This window comes from Bombus vancouverensis, chromosome 14, assembly GCF_051014615.1.
Source record: "Bombus vancouverensis nearcticus chromosome 14, iyBomVanc1_principal, whole genome shotgun sequence".
NCBI lineage: Eukaryota > Metazoa > Arthropoda > Insecta > Hymenoptera > Apidae > Bombus > Bombus vancouverensis.
Genome location: NC_134924.1, coordinates 11,942,529 through 11,957,477, shown reverse-complemented (window position 1 = coordinate 11,957,477; position 14,949 = coordinate 11,942,529). Strand labels below are relative to the sequence as shown.

The 14,949-nt window shown below is 32.8% G+C and overlaps 2 protein-coding genes and 1 long non-coding RNA gene across 5 annotated transcripts; 1 reads left to right on the top strand and 2 right to left on the bottom strand.

Moving 5' to 3' along the window:
• Positions 1-258: 258 nt before the first annotated feature.
• Positions 259-10,641, bottom strand: LOC117156210 (uncharacterized). 3 transcript variants are annotated; one of them, XM_033333038.2, is made up of 8 exons: positions 10,516-10,641; positions 5,084-5,220; positions 4,861-4,985; positions 4,524-4,663; positions 3,364-3,575; positions 2,940-3,174; positions 1,058-1,305; positions 259-745 (listed from the first exon to the last, which is right to left on the bottom strand). In XM_033333038.2, the coding sequence occupies exons 1-8, from the start codon at positions 10,523-10,525 to the stop codon at positions 515-517; spliced, it is 1,338 nt and encodes a 445-aa protein (XP_033188929.1). In that variant the 5' UTR covers positions 10,526-10,641; the 3' UTR covers positions 259-514. The 3 variants fall into 3 exon arrangements, with proteins under 3 accessions (XP_033188929.1, XP_033188928.1, XP_033188930.1); XM_033333037.2 differs by lacking the exon at positions 10,516-10,641 and adding an exon at positions 6,553-7,079; XM_033333039.2 differs by lacking the exons at positions 2,940-3,174; positions 3,364-3,575; positions 10,516-10,641 and adding exons at positions 4,160-4,186; positions 6,553-7,072.
• Positions 6,278-13,282, top strand: LOC143303577 (uncharacterized). Its single transcript, XR_013060034.1, has 3 exons — positions 6,278-6,331; positions 12,860-13,044; positions 13,183-13,282. It is a non-coding gene; the product is annotated as an uncharacterized LOC143303577 (long non-coding RNA).
• RpA-70 (replication protein A 70) lies at positions 11,247-14,942 on the bottom strand. Its single transcript, XM_033333033.2, has 13 exons — positions 14,607-14,942; positions 14,490-14,537; positions 14,216-14,412; positions 13,990-14,138; positions 13,828-13,918; positions 13,598-13,760; positions 13,331-13,535; positions 13,127-13,239; positions 12,889-13,055; positions 12,569-12,800; positions 12,415-12,498; positions 12,146-12,340; positions 11,247-12,060 (listed from the first exon to the last, which is right to left on the bottom strand). Exons 1-13 carry the CDS (start codon positions 14,634-14,636, stop codon positions 11,947-11,949), a joined length of 1,788 nt encoding a protein of 595 aa, XP_033188924.1. The 5' UTR covers positions 14,637-14,942; the 3' UTR covers positions 11,247-11,946.
• Positions 14,943-14,949: the final 7 nt, after the last annotated feature.

Here is a 14,949-nt window from a genome sequence, read left to right as displayed (position 1 = left end):
ACCTTAAACTGCGTAAACAGGAATTATCGATACTACTATGTAGCCAGTTATTAACGCATATATATATGTAGCTGAACTGTACATATACACTGCCAGTTTTTGATCGATAATTTCTACGTTATTGACATTGTAATTACGTTCTGTGTAGAAGTATATGTCCGTTGTACACCAACTGATCGATGAACATGAGTCACGACCCGCCCATTTGTAATTAGACTAGTTTGCACACATAGGAGATTCTCATTAATCTTATAATACATAATATGTCGCTTCTTTCCCTCTTATTTGGATATAAATAACAATTGAGATTCGATTGTTGGGCTACAAATATTTTCATATGTCTTCATATACGCGAACAACCACTAAGCAGGACAATTATGCACACATAAAATATTTTTGTTGAATCCTTGATATAGCTTACATCTGGTATTTCGATCGCGTTCAAACATAAAATCATTGTAAGAGATTAGGATTCATTGACAAATTCATCGACGTTGGTGCAGCTAATTCTAATCTAAGGTTTAACCATGATCTCATATTCTGGGAACGCAATCTCAGCACCACCAAACGCTATGTAACACACGCTGTGCGAAGGTTGTACTTTGCCGATTGTCATAGCGCCTTCGTGCAGTACGCGGCCAGCATAGAGTGGCTCTCCATCTTCTGATTCACCAGATGGAATTGCGTTGTGAGGAATGTTGTTTCCGGTTGTTGGAACCCATATTGGATTGCAACCACAGAGAACCTAACAGAGAACAGTTATTAAGTTATAGTTATTTTTTGATACTAATTTAGTATTTTTATCTTATTTATTAGCTTATTTTTTTATGCGAGTTAACCCTTTAAATCGACGATACAAAATAAACGACGAAACCAATATTTTGTGAATGTTAAGATTTTAATTAAGAAGCAACGATTTGACTCCATTTTATATCGTATTCGGTTTTGCTTTTTCTTTCTTTCTTTTTCTTTTTTTTTTTTTGCGTTTAGAGAGAACAATTTACAAAGATCTCTCGTACTTACAGGATTAAATTGCTTCTATTCCCTTCTATCTTACCTGAAAATCAGTCTTTCCATGTTCATCACCACCCCAAGCCACATAACACACAGAGTCTCCTGGCTTCACTTTGCCAGGTAGAAGAGCACCCTCGTGATAGGCTCTGCCCACGTACAAGGGTTCACCACTTATATCTTTTCCTCCTTCGACTGCACCTGGAGGAATTATTCCACCATTTGCATCACACCAACAGAAATCTCCTATATCCATGACGCCCAATGGTGGAGGTGGGGCCGATGGATTCACGTCTAGAAGCAGGTGCAACAGAAACACATTAGCCACAGATGGTCAGGACTTACTTCCTTTATTATTTTTTGTATAAGATTAAGCGCTTTCCAACCATTACTCGAGTGGTATTAGATTTTTCCTCTTTTTCTTTATCATGTGTGTTACATACATATATACAGGCATCTATTATGTCTTTATGTTGGATAGCACTTGAGGAAGAAGTAAACGATGGTATTAGAAAAGCAAATTATAAAAATTCTCATCTCTGATTAGATGCAACATCTCATGCTTCGTACAATTAAAAAACAATGCACGAAATTCGAGGAAAATTATGATTTATGGCGTTGATAATGTTTACAGTAATGACACGTGTGAAGAACGATGAACGCATACCAAATGATAATGCGAAAACTTATTATGAGTTCTCTCCGGAATGAGTCTTCACGATGTTTTTGGCAGAATTATTTAACATCATAAATAAATCGACCATGGGATGAATCACATCATAAGCGACTATTAGATTTAAGTTACGACAGAAAGAATGGGGATCGATCGGGAGGAAAAGGCATTTAAAGAATGATGCGTCTGCACTAATCTGCAGAAAATGGGGATATGATGACCTCGGCATACTTTGTTGTACATGCGGCTATTAGATGTAATCGTGTAATAATATGGCTTCTATTCCGTGCAAATATGCATGTGCAGTGCATATAAATCACCATGAACATATTGAATCAAGGCAGTTACATTTCTTACATTCGTCGAAATTCAAGTACTATTATCTGTTAAAAAATCATAATTATATCTCCTTGTGGGTGTAGGTGCTTAACACATTTACTGTATATTGAAAATCTTAGAATTCCTATAGATATGTACATAGATGCGTGTAAAAATTAACAGAATATCTAACGTTTAATACAATGTTCAATACAACTTGCAATGAAAAGTTTTACAAAGTAGGCGTGTGACATACAGTAAACGTGTTACTGTCATTACATCAATTACGACCGGACGCGACAATTGGCGTGCTAACTGAACTAAACATTTTCAATCGAGAACATTAATCTGCAGGCAATCGTCAATGAGGTATAAGGTACGATTTGCATCAGCATTAAGCTCAATATTCTTTTCTACCATATAACTATACGATAATAAAAGGTTATTTATTTTGAAGGTAGAATTTAGAACAGTATAGGGATAGTAGTTATAGTAATTCTGTAAAATCTAATAACAGGTGGATCGGTAAAGCGTTAATTTTAGCGTTTGCACCCGAGAAGGGATCCGTTGAAAAGAAAGGAGGCAGAAAGTATAGCGTGCGCCGTGAAAAATAAGATTGCATTGATAATTACGAGAAGCAATTAGTGGCACCGACACCCTTTTATCCTCGAACTCCCATTAACATAATACTCGTATAGGTATATCTAGAAATAAAAAAAGTAGGATTCGTATAAATTACATGTTCTACCGAATATTCATATCTATTAACTATAAAAAAAAATCCTACTTTTTATTATAATCTTCAAGATAATGAGAAACCAAGCCTCAACACCCACAAATGATTCGTCGATCGACAATTTCTATTACCAAGGATGAATTGAAGCAGAGAAACAAAAACAAAAAGAGAAAAGAAACGGATATTTAACAGGCAAATTACTTTTGTGGGACGGATGGGATGGATACTGCGCGGTTCGAAGTTTCCATTTGCCGGTTGCTCCCCAACCGGTACGCACACCCACGTAGCTCACGCCAATCGGCTTAGGATCTTGCCATTCCATGATCACAGGACCATTAACATCACCAGCCCTGACCATGATATGACCATCGAGCCAACAAATCGCGAACTTCTTCGTTTCGTTCTCGTTCAGCAGATTTGGCGTATTCACGCGCACCTGTCGGTGCAAAATCAACGTTTTAACACGAAACCCGAACTCTCGATCTTCCTTTTATTTTGTATTAAAGCAAAAAAAGAAAAAAGAGTTGACAAAACATTAAAGATTACTAAATAACTGTTTCGTTTGATGAAAAATTAAAAGAACGTCGTAATCAATAAATGATTTCGAGTTTCGTAAATTTCGAACCTTGTCGGGTTGTTTGCGATCGTATCTGATGATGGATGCTGTGTTTTCCCAACCCCCGAGCATGATTTCGTACATCGGGCTCGAGTCGCCTTTTTTGTTGGTCAGGGCGATGTGCGCGTTACTCTTAGCCCTCACTTCGATGAGGACCGAGCCGCTCCTTACATTATGAAACGTGTAGACTAACTCATTCCGTGTTGACAAGGGGCCATGTCCTTATAGGAAATAAAACATTTAATTTCCGATCAGGATTTGGAAATGAATATTTTTCCTTCTCATTCGCGTTCATTGTTCCCCCAAATTTATTTATTATTCTTGTATAAACTTTTAACATACACGTGGCAATAGAACATGTTGGACATATGTATGTACTTACATATTTTCCATTTTCTATATTGCTATATAACGATTTTACCGTATAGCATATTCAGCTGATAGGGTTATCAGCCGTTTCAATTATAAGCTTGGAAATATGAGTGCTTTTGATCACACTGCAGCACAATACAAGCGTGACTCAACTATATGTGATCTATGATTCTTTTCTCGTGCATGTGTCCTTCCAATCAAACGGTGTCCAATAACAAAAACACGCTTTAATATACAATGGGAATATTTGTATGAAAAATATAAAGCAATATAGAGGAACATATAGAACAATGTAAAAAGGTGTTGATGTGAAATTCGACACCATTCGAAGTAAAGCGGTAAACGTGCTAGGATAAAACATATTCGAGCAACAGATCTAAAAGCCTAAAAGGGAACAAATATTGTTTCTCGAGGTTTCGTATACTTTACGTACAACTATTTTGACCACCTACACATATGGCTGTATGGGCGACGATGCATTAGTAGAGTCGGTCCGAAATTCCATAAAATACCAGCAAGAAAATCGTATTAATAAACTGAGAATTAAAGTTTAAGCACCCTTACATGTGATTTGATAAAAATTGCAATATTTTGTAAATATTTTCCCAAACGGAACACGGATTTACAAAGGGAATTGATTCTAGAACACTAAAATAAGCGCGACAATATTGTTACGACTCTATAAAACCTATTTGTAGACATTAGCTATGATAAATCTACCTAATTTATAAGCAAAAAAAAAAAAAAAGAAGGAGTTTAAGAACATGGAATACGATGAGAAGAGATAACAATTTTACCTTCGATCAACCATTCACCGGATGCACCCCAACCGGTGCATACCCCGAAGTAACCGATTCCGAACGGTTCTGGATCAGCGTACGTGAGGAATGCGCTTGGTTCGCCCTCTTTACCTACTGAGATAACACCATCGCCCCATCTGCAAGAAAGAATTATGTAATTATTATTATGAATTATGTAAGAAAGAATATCGTACTATTACGAATACACAAGATGTATGAAACATATTTATTCAAGGTTTCTAAAAACAATAAGGAGAAACAAAATGATATAAGAAAAGGTATTATCACATGTTGTGTGGTTAATAACTTTAATAATGTAGTTAACACTACCCACCTGATCCAGAATCCACGAGTTTCATCAGCACTCAGGATACCAGGTGTATCTGCCTCAGCAACGTCAGGTTTCGTCCTATTTTTACGAATTACAGACTTGCTGTTGCTCCAACCACCAATGAAAACCTGCGATTTTAACACGCACGATACATTCGACTCTCATTTGTTTATTTGAGAAATTTTATAATAATAATTAAACAAGTTTATCTTTCAATCATTTTTACCTCATACATAGGCTCACCCTCATGGGGACCCGTTGTAAGTGCGATATGGGCATCGTTTGGTGCTTTTATCCGGAACTGAAGTTGCCCGCTCGCGACAGGATAGAAATTATATTCCAATTTATCCTCGGTAGAAAGAGCTAAAGGAAAAAAGAAAGAAATTCTTAGACATTTATTATGCATTATAATATGTAATGTAATTATGTTTATATACATTTTTCCACCTTTGATCGTGTTTATTATTATTAATAATACCAATTAATAACGATAATAATATCTTATAATTTCTTAATAATAATATCTAATAGTAATCGAGGCTAACATTAACAATGACTTTGATAAAAATTTAATTGAGTTGAAACTTGGTCCGGTGTACTTAAAAATCAGTTGAGTTAAAAAAAATGGCAAAGGATTTAAAATCCTCTTTAGTTGAAGAAATCCAGACGCCCAGACGTCTGGACGCCAAGACATCCTACACAATATCTACAATAGCATCTATCTACACAGACGCAGCGGGGTGATGTAGAAAAGTAGGACAATGCAGGACTTGCATCGATCAATATATCGTGTGCTCGCGACAGTTTCGAGTCTAGATCGCCTCGTTGTACGTTTCACGACTATAAATTACCTCTGGCGATCGATGATTCACGATTATAATCACGATTACCCAACATTCTCTATAGAAAAAGTTGGTGATAGTTTTTCTTATTCCAAGCTCGGTCACTTGCATTTAATGAGCATATAATATGAAAAATATTAACAGTATATATTATGCAACTCTATATAGTTCATGATATGTAATATAATAGAAGTCTGTATCAATAAAAAAAAAAATTAATTTCCAGCTTTCGATCTCCAAGTTCAGTCTAATACAATTCAAGTAATCATTAATAAAACGTTCGTTTTCTTTTGTAGAAATGGAATGATTCCAGTCGTCTAACGTTTAACGAATCGTCATAAAATCGTTTGATCTTTTTATTTTTCGATCCAGCTGCAAACGATTTTGTCGCACGACCATAAATTCAATTTGTTTCTGACGTGTCAAATTAGCTTAATGTCATCAATGTTATTTTCCATCTTATACATATGCACCTACATTTTACACTATAAACACATATTTCCATAATGAGATACATTGGCCGGAAATCGTTAGATTCAGTTTGCTTTTAAATTATAGTCTTATACAGTCGTTCTTCTGCTCGAAAGACCGCACCTGGCTTCGCCTCTATACGCTCCAGAGAAACACCTTGCGTAAGAAAACATGTGCTCTGACTTTATTGAATTGTTAACGCTGATTACCTCTGCCAATATTCAACAAACGCTTCTTTAAATTTTTTCCAGACTTTATAAAAGATATACAAAAAAATTGATCTTAATTGAAGACTTAATCGATATTTATTGTTTCTCGGAATTTTTCATGCTTGATAATTATTGAAAATTATTATCTTTTACTTATTAGGTTGAACATTTACCTGGAAATTTGATTAACGACAGCAACTGAATTCCAAAGTCTGTGAAAATTAACGCTAACACTATTGTCTCTATCAAAAGGTTCCGCCAAAACGAGCGCCCGGAAAACATGCACATTCTACATTTATCAGAGTCTATCGACGCTGACAAATTATCACAATTGTTAATAAATTGTTTATTTCGTATTAAATTCTCGCATTCGAAATTCTTCGTTATCTATTTCATGTTATTTATCGATAAACGATTGATATTAATTTCGCTAGAAAATTGCTAACCCTAAAGTGCAAGTAAATTCTTTTCTAATTGAACACCATCGCAAACAAACTTCGATTAATTCAAAAATTGCATAGATCTTCTATTATCTTCGATTCGAATTTGAAATGTTGAATTTTTATTTAAATATCAAGTAATATCCCACGTGACACTATATTGCTACGCTGCAGGTATACTAAAATTACGTTATAGCACGCTTTTCATTAATCGTCTTTCCGTTAAGTAAAATGAACTATGGACTGTCATGACGATGATCCACGTACGAAATAACCGTTGTTACACCTACTACTACTATCGAAATGTTCTGTAACACGCGACAACAAGAATTTGCTGGACGAACGCAACGCTTATAAATAGCGGCTTGTGTCACAGAGGCCATGTTCGTTGCTGACATCATTGTGTCATCGTCAACAATTTGAATCACATCAATTTTTGCACATCATGAATCAATCACCCATATTCCATCTTTTACAGCAACAATTTTTATCTCATACTTTACTATTCTTTGAGCCTAAAATTATTCAATAGCCTTTGTTTAGATTTGTTTCAAGATTTTCTGTACGACTGCTAGTCTCTTCATTAACACTTTCTTAATGTAAAGTAGCTATAAAATGGTTTAAACGATAAGGCGACCATGAATAATAGAAAGTTCCATTACGCGAGGCCGAGAACGCCATTGTGATGATGTCATTTAGTATTTTGATGCCAATTACATACATACTTCACATAGCGGTACTTCGGTGATTCAAAGTGATCAATGTGCCGAACTTTTACGTCACCTCCACATTCGGATTAGAAACAATCTCATACCCTTGATAATATTTTCCAATTATCTCTATTTTCATAAATATCGTTTATCTACCGTTGCTATTAATAACAGGCATAAAAAAAAGAGATTAAAATAAGAAAAATATCATATACTTGTTAGAATAAACGTTTGTTTGTATGGAATAACCTATATGTACTTTTACTGTACAAAAAGTTTCTTGAACTTTTTCCATTTACTTATTTTTACATTATTTTCGATTAGTTCTAGGATATTCGTTTTGTGGGCAAAGTTGATTAAGGTACCAGATATTCTATAAAAGAAGTGTTACGCTTTACGTTGGCAATTAACATAATAATGAGAAAATTAGAGCCATTGAGCCAATTTCAATTGCGCAATGATGATCGTTGGTTGGTTCCACCGTTTTGACGTTTATTACCGTATTATTCTAGTGCTTTCATTAACATGACTCTAGAACCTATTTTAACGTATAATGTAGCGAATATGACTTTTTACATCTAATTTCGCTAACTTTACTGGATCCATTATATCATGTTCTATCATTTCTAGCGCAAATGCATGGTTGCCAATAGTTTGACGATCATGTGTCCTGTAGTAAACCTCTTAGTGTTCATTCGTGTTTTACTGTCATTGACCTCGCATAGCAACTCTCTTCCTTTTGCTAGCAAGCTAATGGAAAAAGTATTCACATGTACCAGTTAAATTTAAAAACAAATCAAAAATTCTATATTTCATCTTTATGTAGAATATGTTGCAGAACTCATTATATAGAAAGTGAAATTTCAAATTGTTTCATACATATTTATAATGAATATAATAGGTATATATGTACATAAAATTTTTCTATAGCATATTCCTTTTATATTTTTTCTTTTCTTTCCTTGAATAAAGAAAGTCTATTAAAAAAGTATAATAATATTACATTTACATACAAGGTACAGCAAATACATGGTGATATATCCAAACAAATATGGCGACTTCCGAGTTCAGAAAAATTAAGGTTTCTACAGAGATTCTAGAAAACTTGAGAAAATAAGCGAGAACAGTAGAATTGCACGTTACGAAACAATCTGGAACTTATGGTTGGTTGCACAAGAAATCCTGCAGAGATGACGTGATACCGGAATTATGAAAATTAAGGTTGTGTCACATATGAAACAGTACTGTTATGATTTTTCAACCGTAAAAAAGTTTCTTCAGAGAACAAGAAAGCTGATCAAACGTTATTTTTGAACTGCAACTGTTTATGCATTTACAAGATACATATTTAAAGTTGTAAAAATACACAGATCACGTAAAATATTACATAATATGCAAAAATATATCAATTATCCAAAATATACTTATATATATATATATGTACACATTATAACATACATATTTACTAGATAAAATAAATCTCTGCTAAGATTCCACTTTTGTATGTAGTGTTGGTAAAAATACAAATTTGCGAAATTATTCTGTTATTCCACATTTCTATTAACATTATTCTATTATTATGAAACTCATATTGATAAGATATTCAAACTTTCACCAGAATTTAGGTTAAGCGAGGACATATTTGTACTTTAATGGAACTAGCACGAAGTTGTATAGATTCGTGAAATCGCATTGTACATAGCTAAAAATGCCGGCCGGCCGGTTTGTCAAACCGGCACAACCGCACCCGTATACGCTAAATATACCAATTTAACTAGACACTAGAAAATAAATTACGTAATAAGACATTCTCCTGTAAACATAATTCTATTCTTCACCATTTCCTATAGATCCCTAATCGATAAGGTAGATATCTCAATATCTACTACTTCGATAGATATTCTCGAACATTCGATGATTCCTTTCAATGAAGTGAAAATATTGTTCGCATCTATTTACCATTTTTCTTTCGTTTCTTCAGATTCCTTGGTACAAAATTAGACATGATTATTGAAGATAATATGGAATTATTATAGGCATTATATTAGAGGGACGATATTTGCAAGATCGAACTAGAAGGGTAGATTAATCATAGCGTCGCGTGTTTCTGAGAAGTGTTATGATACATTAGAAACGAATTCGATATTGGACTACCACGATAAAAATAGACGTGATCCTTTCGAAGTCATGCGAAAGATTTTCGACCATATTTCACACCTTCTTTCAAAATACATATTATCTTACGATGTTTATTACGACGATATGTATAATAATAATATTTATATAACGTTATAGTCGTATCAAGTGCTACAATTGTTACAAGTAGTCGTAATAGATTTTATTAAATATGTTGTTACATGTTATACTACAATGCATTATGTAGAAATGAAAGGTCGGATTGGAAAAAGTTGATGTTTTGTAAAAAAATTATTTTCTCGACAGTAATTAGCACGTATTTACTTAAAAGATATGCAATTTCAAAAAATATTTCAGGATATTTCCGTCGAACGATCATGATACGAAACATGAAAAATATAGTATTTTTGTAAACTATTTTTGGTAAAAATTATAATGCCTAATTAAATATAACATATTTCGAATTACATGAATACAGTACATTTCTATTTTCTATGCGTTGATAATAATTATCTCAGAAAATTACTTATTCAAAGTATCTTCATATCCATGTGTATAAGTAGAAGATAGTATTTGTATTTTGTATTTTTTATTTTTTCCTATATTCCTTATCTTTTTTACAAGGAAAAAAATTATAGTTTAAATAAGTAAATATTAATAAAAAATTGTGTTTCTAAAATGACAGTTAACCGATTTATCATGTTTAATTATTTATGCAAAAAGGGGTTTCTAATGTCAAATAGGCAAAATGTAACTACAAATGGAGATAAATTAGAAAAAGTAATAAAAAAAAAGACGTTAACATTGACTTAGCGATATAATTTGTTGATATAAAAATGCAAGTGCTTACAAATAGCCATGGTGTTCTTCCAAATACAGACAAAATCAAAAATCACTGTACTACGTAACAATCACCTGCTCTTGGCGAAGGTTGAATTCGTACTGCGACGAAATGCGTCGTTTTGGCGCTTTACGAACGTAAGCCGCTCGCGCATGCCCAGTACACATACTACAGGCGCAAGGTCTTAACGCCAGTAATTTGCAAGCGGTAATCAAACAAATACGATGAGTCATAAACTACTGACACATGTTCATTTTCGGATGTAAACTGGTCAAAAAATTTGTTTAGAACTGCAGATGCGCTTAAAATATTTTTATAATACGTAAAAATGCGTATTTGTCACATATAAATAGGGCAAAAGACTTAAAACAAAGTTAAATTTTTGAATCTTTGAATTCAAATATAATTCCCAAATTTGTTAAGTATCAATGTAATACTTAAAATAATCATGCTGTTTACTATAGTTATGCAATTATGTGGGCCATTCGACAGATGGTGAATAATTCAAGTAGTATGATTCATAAACTCCAATTACTTTTTAATCATTATATGTATTAACAGATACAGTTCATTGTAAGTGACTTATATTTTTCGGTAATACAAATGGCATTAACGAATTAATCCTTATTGTACGATAAGGATATTACGTAATCTTTAAGTTGTAAATTTATTTAAAAGGTGATGATTCAACATATATATATATACACCATTATATATATATGTATATACATACACATTCGTACATGATATAGTTTATTCATTCATAACATCATTATAAACACGTTTAGGGTAATGTCGTCATTATTATAAGTACTCTTAGTCCTACTGCCTAATAGTATCAACGAAGACTGGCATATAACACTTTGCTTTCACAACGATGATAATGTCGACTAAATGCAATTACGTTTGTATGATATTTCTAACTAAACTGGTTTTATTCATGCGTAACTTTACGAAAAATGCATATATGTAATTTCATATACTCATAGCTTCGATGACTTTGTTAAACAATAATACGCTGCTACATAATAATTCTAATGAATCATGCCGAATTGCAAGATTATCTACATATAAGTTTATTCGGAACACGATTTCACGTTTTTATACACCGTAATTATTTAGCAAAGCCTAACACGTCTTAGTTTAATGAACAGCACGACCATATTATGATAAATATGTATGTAATAGGTTTAATATTTACTAAATTTATAGCTATTTATGTAGGAAAATTAATGGAGTAATTTATGATAATTACATTTTTCAAAGTATATTTAACGTTGTTAAATATAGGAATTATTGAATCACATACAAATATGTGATGAAATATCAAAAAATTATTATTGGATTAATTAACAATATAAAAATATACTGATATTTTTTCAAACAAAAAGAGCTCAGACATGCGCAACTCTAGAAAATATTATCAGGAATGGAATAACTTTATGTACTATCAATACCAGTTAATTCTTTGAGTTTGGTTATTAAGTCTTCGTTGTAGGCTTTACAATCGGTTGGGGATACATCAATACATGTTGATCTTAACCTGTTTTCATCCTGTAAATAATCCAGTGCGGTAAATAATTACAAATATTAGACTCTTGGAATCAAATATTAGAATTATTGCATTGAGTCAACTTACACCGAATGTTTCCATTTTCGTTCTTATCTTAAATATGAAACTTTTAAATGTTACTTCGCCAAGTTTTTCCAGGTAAGCATCGTTATCATTTTCTTTTAATTCTCCAAGTTCCTGAGCTGTAATACCTAAAATTTTCTCTGTTTCGTCATTAAATGCCGTGACCCACATATTGTCTGTCCAGTCAGCCAAGCTTAGCTGCAAAAATGCTAAATATTAATAAATCTGACTTGCATCTAAATAGATGAAAACAAAATTTATTTTGCACTTACGCTTCCAAGTAAACGATATTTGAAGTTAGGGAATTCTTTATTACATTTTTCGCACCTGTACATGCCATTTGCTTGATCTATCACCTGCAAAATACAATCTCTTAATTGATGGTGTTTTATTATATCTACTTATAAAGTACGAGATAATAATTACCTTTTTTTTGCAGTTTTCACTAGGGCACGATTTATATAAAATATTTTCAGTGCGTAAGAGATTAATGGTCGCCTTCACCGTAAATATTTCCGGACCGTTCTTTTTATCTATCTGACTGTTTGCTTCGCCAATTGTGATCAATGCCTGAGACATTTGAGCTGCACTTCCAAATGCTCTTGAAAGTGGCTTTGCTTCTTCATGACATCCAGTTGTGTTAAACCAACCTCGTAATCTATATTAAAATAAAAAGTATTACTCTAAAACCAAGATTTTTTGCAATTACAATATTAGTTTCAGAGATTTATTAATGGCTTTGACACCTATGTGCTTCTGGAATATCTGGATCAACCTGTACAGCAGTTCCACTGAGAGTAGACAAATTCTTTCCACCGTTAAATTCGCCAACACGAGCTCCTTTAATGGCTAAAACTGGATTATCATTTCCTGAAAATTCTTCAGCTTGTGTTCCCCATAGTGTAAGCGTTACCTAAAATCTCATTTTATGTAATATTATAAAAACTTTTTTATTCATTGAATTTAGTCAGGTAAAATTTTTACCATAGTATTACTTTCATCAATGAGATTAATATCCCTTTTTTTCATGTCTTTACCAGTGGTTCGTGATACTAACATCTGCAAATCACCACGAGATTTTACAATAGCCAAAACATCTGCAACAAATAAGTGTTATAATTAATAGATAATAGATTAAAGTGTTATGATACAATATATAAATAGTATACATTTCAATTCAATATTTACCTATTATATCATTTTTCTCCTTTTGCTCTATATCGTTTATTGGTATGAAATCAAATTGAAGAGTTGGAATTTTATCTCCAGTGTCATGACATGGAATTATTTCTGAATCACCAGTTAGAGTCATTTCATAATCGTTTTTTAAATTATTAAATTGCTTATTTGCAGTTTTTAAAGATGCTCTGGAAATGTAATAAACCTTCCCAATCTGCAATAAGATGTATATTATGATGCAACATTATAAAATACATACAACAGCACATTAATTACCTCAATCATATCATAGAATTTATCACACTGATCTCTAAATGCAGTGCATCTAATCTCTCCACTTTCGTCCACAAGATCCATGGAAAACAATTTTCCTTCACCACGTGAATTACTCCACGTTCTAATGGCAGATTTATTGACAACTCGTGCCTTTATTACCCACCTATGTAAAAGATTATTTAGCACACTAAAAAACTGTGACACTTAAAAAAATGAAAAATTAAACACACCTGTTTTGATAAGGACTCAATGCAACGATTGGGATTGTGGATATATCACTGGTAGAAGACTGTTGACCACTATGCTTTGACATCAAGCTACCTGAATAATAAAATATTAAAATAACATGTTATTGATATGATTTGTACTAATTCATAGTTAGTGTGTATTACTTTGCTGTTGTGAAGCAGCTTGCGCAGACTGTACACTTTGTGCTGGTTTAGATTCACCATCAGCGTCAGCATTTGTTGGATTACCAATTTTACGTCCAACTTCATCACCCGCAACTTTTAAATCAACACTTAATATCACCATTACTCGTCTAAAATAAAAAGAATTCAATGTTGAATTGTTAATAAAATTTTGTTATTCTTTATTTAATAAATAATTATTGCGTACTTTTGTTTGCCAGCATTATTTACCACACTTATAGCATATCTATTTATTTGGCAAATGGAAAATTCTGTTAATACATTATCAGTTATCATTGAATTTAATTGTGTGGCAAGCATCGTAAATGAATTTATTCGTTTTCCATCAGATACGAGAAGTCTGTAACGTTCTCCACTATTTGAACTGGACAATTTCTTGTGACCCTATAAACAATTATCGTATTCAAAAATGAGATACTTCAGTCTGGAAGCAAATTAGACGGAGGACATAGTTTATTTACCAATATTTGCAATATCGGTCTATCGACCTCGATCCCGTTCATGATTTTCTAAAAATCAGACAAAATAAATTGCATCACAATTGTATCATAAAATACAAATACTATGTTTAAACTTACATCCAATGCTCCTTCCGTAAGTGAATACATCTTTTAAAACAGTGATACTAACTTCTAAAACGTCGAATAAAGCTAATGATATATCTACATCACACAACGTATTGTATTTGATATTTTTTATGGCGGTATTTCTACTGAGGTATTTCCTGTACGTTTCCCACTATTTTTTTGCGATATCAACCAAGGATATATATCAATATAAGATAGCATAGAGCTTATACTAGAGATGAATAGAAAGATCGTTCAAGACACTCAAAATAAGGCTCTGTGGTGGTCAAAGGCTACACTGTTCGTCAAAAAGCTCTGGATGTTTCTTGGCGGTAGAAACGAGCAGACACACAAC

What these genes read in the sequence shown, in the direction of transcription:
- LOC117156210 (XM_033333037.2), bottom strand. Translation starts at nt 6,667, where the DNA reads ATGTGCATGTTTTCCGGGCGCTCGTTTTGGCGGAACCTTTTGATAGAG. An exon ending in ATCCCATCCGTCCCACAAAA is followed by an intron (nt 1,306 to 2,939) that starts GTAATTTGCCTG and finishes ACCTGCTTCTAG; the next exon opens with ACGTGAATCCATCGGCCCCA. An exon ending in ATGGAAAGACTGATTTTCAG is followed by an intron (nt 746 to 1,057) that starts GTAAGATAGAAG and finishes GTTCTCTGTTAG; the next exon opens with GTTCTCTGTGGTTGCAATCC.
- RpA-70 (XM_033333033.2), bottom strand. Translation starts at nt 14,636, where the DNA reads ATGTATTCACTTACGGAAGGAGCATTGGAT. An exon ending in TTACGGAAGGAGCATTGGAT is followed by an intron (nt 14,538 to 14,606) that starts GTAAGTTTAAAC and finishes TCTGATTTTTAG; the next exon opens with AAAATCATGAACGGGATCGA. An exon ending in AGCTGCTTCACAACAGCAAA is followed by an intron (nt 13,919 to 13,989) that starts GTAATACACACT and finishes TTTATTATTCAG; the next exon opens with GTAGCTTGATGTCAAAGCAT.